The 7,309-nt window shown below is 42.4% G+C and overlaps 1 protein-coding gene across 2 annotated transcripts in view; it reads right to left on the bottom strand.

The window, feature by feature from the left end:
* Window positions 1-6,059, bottom strand: part of ADCY8 (adenylate cyclase 8) — a 243,041-nt gene extending 236,982 nt beyond the window's left edge. For both annotated transcript variants that reach the window (XM_075270087.1, XM_075270088.1), the window contains exon 1: window positions 4,283-6,059. In XM_075270087.1, the coding sequence (XP_075126188.1) occupies window positions 4,283-5,203 (921 nt within the window). In that variant the 5' untranslated portion in view covers window positions 5,204-6,059. The remainder of the gene's footprint in view (window positions 1-4,282) is intronic.
* Between the last annotated feature and the right edge of the window lie 1,250 nt (window positions 6,060-7,309).

The following is a 7,309-nucleotide window of genomic DNA, read 5'->3' as shown; positions in this document are numbered from 1 at the left end:
CAGTCACCAGTAAATAGGTTATGCTATATATGACATTCCTATATGAATAATTGCTGCATTGTATACAGTATATACAGTCTATAGGGGTACGTATGTAGCATACACTATATAAGGGTAGATGGTCTGTACTATAGGGGAGAGGCATAGTGTAATGGCTTCACTTGTCAGCTTCCCTCCCTATATAAATAATTGATGCATTGTATACAGTATACATATTCTATAGGGGTACATATGTAGCATACACTATATAGGGGACAATGCCTGTGCTATAGAGGATATGCACCGCCATATGACTGCACTTGTCAGCTTATGTCTGTATATAAATAATTGCTGTATTTTATACACTTGTCAGCTTCCCTCCCTATATAAATAATTGCTGTATTGTATACAGTATATACAGTCTATTGGGGTACATATGTAGCATACACTATACAGGGGACAATGCCTGTGCTATAGGGGATATGCACCGCCATATGACTGCACTTGTCAGCTTATCTCTGTATATAAATAATATACAGTATATACATTCTATAGGGGTACATATGTAGCATACACTATACAGGGGACAATGCCTGTGCTATAGGGGATATGCACCGCCATATGACTGCACTTGTCAGCTTATCTCTGTATATAAATAATTGCTGTATTTTATACAGTATATACATTCTATAGGGGTACATATGTAGCATACACTATATAGGGCACATTGCCCGTGCTATAGGGGATATGCACCGCCATATGACTGCACTTGTCAGCTTATCTCTGTATATAAATAATTGCTGTATTTTATACAGTATATACATTCTATAGGGGTACATATGTAGCATACACTATATAGGGCACATTGCCCGTGCTATAGGGGATATGCACCGCCATATGACTGCACTTGTCAGCTTATCTCTGTATATAAATAATTGCTGTATTTTATACAGTATATACATTCTATAGGGGTACATATGTAGCATACACTATATAGGGCACATTGCCCGTGCTATAGGGGATATGCACCGCCATATGACTGCACTTGTCAGCTTCCCTCCCTCTCGTAGCTCATGTACTAATGTTCTAGAATCACAGAGAGAACAACCAGACAGGAATTTCATTCAGCTCCGAGCTCCGGCTCATTGATAAATTCCATCAAGTTCCTCTTGTCTGCTCAGCACAGGATACATGAGTGTATATATAGGGGATCCAGGGACCATGGATACATTAACTCTCAGCAGTCTGGAAACATGGCGCGAATTCTATCACCATTTTCCCAGAGATGGAGCAGAGCGATCTGGTGTGCTCTGGGTATAGGTCATAGATCATGGCCGCAGTAACGGCCCCAGAAACCATCACATATATGTCCCAGCAGCTACGACTGGTGTGAACACTTACCAGGTGCTGCATAACTAAAATGGCAACAAATTTTTTTGCACCAATTATCTCCCAAATCTTATTACTGTTCTTGAATTCCAGGTCACTGTACACCCACAAAGTCTTTTTAGGGCCCGTTCACACGGAGATTACGGGCACAATCTCGCGCATATACACGTGTCAGAGTTTGCGCGCTGAAATGAGATTCCATTCATTTCAATGTTGGGTTACGGGTGTATAACGCGCGTAATTTTGCGCGCGCAAAACTACGCGTGCAAAATTGCTTCATGTTTCACACCACTAATGCATTGTTCTATAGATAGATGCTTGTTCATGTCCAGCCCTGGACTATGCATAATATATACACACCACAGAGGCAGTCCCATGGACCGTGGAAGGGTTGGTCCAGCTGACCCAATAATCCTTCCTTGTACAGAACTCACCAAATTATTGAAGAAGGTTGGAGGACAGCTTTGGAGCCTCCGTGACGCAAATTGGCTCTGAAAAACCGTCACTTTTCATGACCGACTTGTATCTATGGGGCACCCATTTCATGGACCCATTTATGAGAGAAGGGAAATGTCCTACTCTTTGACACCCTACTAAAACGGTTGAAATGAATTGATTTTGCTGCAGCCATGTTACAGCTGTTGAAACATATTGTTCATGTGAACCGAGCCTTACTCTACGAGTGCCAGGACCTCTTGGCAAAGTGGCAGGAACCACACAAATTTTTAGTCTGGCAATGGCTTCTCTGCTACACTATTTAAGTTCCTTCTACACAAACTCTCGTGGTGCCCAAAGAAGGGGTTTCCCAATGTGTCCCCCAAACTTCCATCTCCATAGGCTAAGCTGTTGTGTGGACAATTATTCATTGTTATACCTCATGGGAAGGCTTAGTAAGAATGGCTCCATGTATGAGGACTATGCCAGTATATTACATGTACATGCCAACGTCAGGGAAATTCCTCTTGAATAGATTCAAACTCAAAACCTAAGGGTAATAAGGCAATGGACTGACCCCCAAGATACACTTAAAGGAGGCCTCTTCATCATTTACCCATCAGCTCTCCCCGCCAGGGGCTGCACAGAGAACACCAAACATTTTCGGCAGGTGTAGAAATATGCTGCACAGTCAGAACGCTTTCAGAAATAGAAGGGTTAATCATTTATTTTGCACAGAAAAAAGATAAATGCAACATTTGGGGTAACCTTTGCCCTTTGCCCTCCATCAGTTCTTCTCAGCACTCGCAGACAATTTTTGGCAGAACTGGGCAGGGAGGTTGTTCCCGCCACCATCTTGGAGAACTAAGCCCAGATCTTCTGTGGATGTAGGCTTTCTCCAATCCGTCTGTCTCTTCATGTCACCCCAGACAGACTGAAGGATGTTGAGATCAGTGGGGGCCAGATCATCACTTCAGGACTCCGCCTCCAAAGGACAAAGGTCACACCAAATATTGATGAGATTTATATTTCTCTTATCTTCATTCACTTCATTGACAAAAAAACCCAAAAAACTATTAACCCTTCTATTTCTGAAACTGCGCAGCAGTTTTCCCATGCCTGTCTAAAACTTTTGCACACCACGGTGCATGGGACAGTAAACATTGGTTGGGAGTGGTTGTGTGCAAGGAGAAGCTCAGAAGCCTCTTTGTTCCTAGCCATTGAGGAGTCTTTAAGGGTCACACCTCCATCATTAGCCATCACTTGGTTATGTGGGGAAATCCCTTTAAGTGCGGTGTGGCGTCTCAGTGGTCAGCCCTGACCTGTCCTGGACCGGGAGGAATCATCATGAGGAATAATGTTCTTGTATCTGATCGGGGCAGGTATCAATATCGTCCACAGATGGAGCAGTCTCATGTGTCACATCTTACCTTGGCAGCCATAAGTACCGATCCCCGTCCATTAAACCTCCATTCATCAGAAGAGCTTTTCCGTGTAATTATGCCCCAGATAATCTGCATATATGCTCAGGATGTGATTTACTACGGCAAAGCTTTTAATCACCCCCAGTATGGTTTTTGTTAATGGAGTGCCTATAGACCCGGCGTACGACACTCATGGTAATACTTTAAACATGTCCTGATCTTATTAGTGGCTCTCAGCCTTGAATATTGAGGTTACAAGAGAATTTTTTCCCCACAAGAATGGGAATTGCTTACTATTGGTGAATGGTCTGGACCAGTAGAGGGAGCCAAGTGAATCCGAATTTTGATGACTCTGAAACAATCTGTACATTCAGCACCCGCAGCCTGGAGAGCTCCTATTCACCTCCAAGAGACAATGTTGTACTGTAATCTATAATTCAGCACAAAGACAGTGGCAGAGATCTGCTCATTGACCGTAGACAAGTGTTTGCTGAATTCGAGCCGAGCACTCGATGACATAGTTAATGTTGTCCTTAGTAAATGTCATCGACCATCACAGATAACAGCACGACCCTACCTAGAGATACACAATCCTATCTGTTTGTTCCGTAGGAACACGATAGGTCAATGTTGCAAAAATTTCCTCTTCTATAGTAGATGACACAATACAAGGGGGCATCAAGTGCAACCTAAAAAGGCTCAGTATGAGTCAATCTCTAAAAAACTTGACTGGATTTAGGATCTAAGACCCTGCCCATCATGTAAAATCTGATCTTTTGCCATCAAGATTCATCGTGAAGGGTGTGAGCCAAAAAAGTGAGCAGATGGAAGACAATGGAGAAGTTTGGTGGGTCTTGATCCTTGAAGGACAAGCCCAAGACCCAATTTATAGAAGGTGTTGGGTGTTGACTAATAAGAGTTTTTGATACAATAGTTGCCCTGTGAAAAGCCCAATCTTGTGATCTCCTCAACTAGTCTATATATGGGATGTTTTCCATAGAGATAGATGCTTCACGGAAACATATCAGACACCCACACACATGCACACCCGGTACCTGATTTATGGAAGCCACCGCAAGTCTGGGGATTACCAACTGCATCACGATTTGTAGAAGGGAAGTTATCAATCCAGCCAAGATAGCCCAGGTAAGGGGTAATGGAAGCATGCTGTAGGTAGCAAAAAGTGTAAAGAGTACGTAGCCAATACCGTCCCCTAGAAGGCCATATCCTAAACCAGCTGCCAGGATTTGGGTAGCCATGGCTAACCATGTCACAACCCCACTAAACTGTAGATAGGTGTAAGAGGTTGTGTCCTTCCTGACAACTACTAAGGCACAAATGACCACCTCAATTCCAGTGAAGAAGCCCAGCAAAATGCCTTTGATGGGGTCCATGGGTGCAGAGGCCAAGGTGAGATGAAGGATCAGTAAGGTGAGTTTGGTCAAGACATCCAAGATGTTCATCACCACTTCTGATTTGCGTCGTTGCCCGAGAAAATAGCGTTGGTATAGCCTTTCTAGGTCTCTAGACTTGAAGGAATTCCTTAAGGTTGGGAAGATGATCCCTCGATAGGTGTAGCCCCAGTTCAAGAAGAAATCCGAATTGCTAGGGGCACAGTCCAGGTGAAGGAAGCCCAGATCACTACTTGTCCTCTCTGGAAAGACTTTGGTGCCTCCATTATTGTGCCTATCCCCACCGGAGATCTTACCAAATTGCCGGCTGGCATTAGTTGTATAGGAGTCATCGGAGGAGAGGGTTTTTGCGCTGCTTTGTTCGTTGATAAACCTCTGCTCAGTGATGTGCCTTACCGCCGTCTGCCATAGTAGTCTTTTGGGTCTTGTGTTGCTATTGATGGTGGGGGTCTTATTGATGGTGTAAAGTTCGTCCGTGGCACTGGAGCACCTCACCTCAGACAGCTCCATGGTAGATCTGTACAGTTCTTGTTGTTTCCTTCTCTGTAGCTTACTGAAATACATCTGTGGTCATTTTACTGGCCAATGGCATTGGCTCACGAAGGGTTACGATGTGCTTGACCGTCACTTTTCCAAGCGGCGTGGAGACCCCAGGTCCATAATCCTGGTCTAACGTCTTCCCATTAGACCTTGCTATCCACATCACAGGCACTAAGTCCATTCATCTTTAAAAACTGTGGTCCGAAACCTCCTAAAGGTTAATCTTAGAGCCGGATTTAATATCCAAAGCAACATCAGATCTTCACCAAACCGGGATCAATCTCGGAATCAAAGATGACAGTCCAGCATAGTAGATATTGACATCTTGTCGGGGGATGCACCAGGAGGACACAAGTGGAAGGAGCATGCAGACACATCAAAGGTCCATAGAACAAAGAGATATGTACCAGCAGTTTATCTAAGGAGAATTACATTGACCTTGGAGGTGGGGGGGGTGGCAGGTGTCTTATCTACAGCAAACATCATCAAGGTCTTTGCTAAGGTCATTAGGCAGTCAGGGCAGGAGTAGGAGAAGTATAGGAGGAGGAGGAGTAGTAGCCAGGGGTGCAGGTGACACCTCTTTGTGCATGCCACTTAGTGCAAAGTTAGGCACAGGAGATAGAAAGGATCACTGCTCAGATGCTGGAGGTCGGAGGTCGGAGCACAAGCTACAATCCGCCGCAGGAGACATCAGTGCAGCCGTCTGACTCCCATCCTGCTCCTATTAAATAAACTTCCCTTCTCCATAAAACAAGGAGCTGCTGCTGCTGCTGCTGACCTTCAAGGGGGAGTCCATGCAGGTGCTCATGTCGTGTGCGGGCTGCTGCAGCTGCAGGGTCCTGTGCACGGGGAGCGCACATGCAGCCTGTATTAGAGAGGAGAGCATTAGAGCTCAGGATAGAGTGGATTACACGAGTAAGACCTGATGCTGCTGCTGCTGCTGGAGGGGGCGGGGCCTGCGCGGTCAGCTGACACTGCCGCTGACGTCACAGTCCTGGCTGTTACCTTCTCAGGCAAGTTCCCCGCACAGACATTCCGTATGATGGAGGTATAGAGAGCGGTATACAGTGTATAGGAGAGCACAGGCTGTCTATCTATCTCCTATCTATCTATCTATCTATCTATCTATCTATCTATCTATCTATCTTCTATCTATCTATCTATCTATCTATCTATCTATCTATCTCCTATTTATCTATCTATCTATCTATCTATCTATCTCCTATCTATCTATCTATCTATCTATCTATCTATCTATCTATCTATCTATCTATCTATCTTCTATCTATCTATCTATCTATCTATCTCCTATCTATCTATCTATCTCCTATCTATCTATCTATCTATCTATCTATATATATATCTTCTATCTATCTATCTATCTTCTATCTATCTATCTATCTATCTATCTATCTATCTATCTATCTATCTATCTATCTCCTATCTATCTATCTATCTCCTATCTATCTATCTATATATATATCTTCTATCTATCTATCTATCTTCTATCTATCTATCTATCTATCTATCTATCTATCTATCTCCTATCTATCTATCTATCTATCTTCTATCTATCTATCTATCTATCTATCTATCTATCTATATATCTTCTATCTATCTATCTTCTATCTATCTATCTATCTATCTATCTTCTATCTATCTATCTATCTATCTATCTATCTATCTATCTATCTATCTCCTATCTATCTATATATCTCCTATCTATCTATCTCCTATCTATCTATCTATCTATCTATCTATCTATCTATCTATCTTCTATCTATCTATCTATCTCCTATCTATCTATCTTCTATCTATCTATCTATCTATCTATCTATCTATCTATCTATCTATCTCCTATCTATCTATCTATCTATCTCCTATCTATCTAATATCTATCTATCTATTTATCTATCTATCTATCTATCTATCTATCTATCTATATATCTCCTATCTATCTATCTATCTATCTATCTATCTATCTATCTATCTCCTATCTATCTATATATCTCCTATCTATCTATCTTCTATCTATCTATCTATCTATCTATCTATCTATCTATCTCCTATCTATCTATCTATCTATCTATCTTCTATCTATCTATCTATCTATCTATCTATCTATCTATC

This window comes from Leptodactylus fuscus, chromosome 4, assembly GCF_031893055.1.
Source record: "Leptodactylus fuscus isolate aLepFus1 chromosome 4, aLepFus1.hap2, whole genome shotgun sequence".
In the NCBI taxonomy this organism is placed as follows: domain Eukaryota; kingdom Metazoa; phylum Chordata; class Amphibia; order Anura; family Leptodactylidae; genus Leptodactylus; species Leptodactylus fuscus.
The sequence above is the reverse complement of the archived record's forward strand: the minus strand, read 5'-3'. Positions and strand labels throughout refer to the sequence as shown.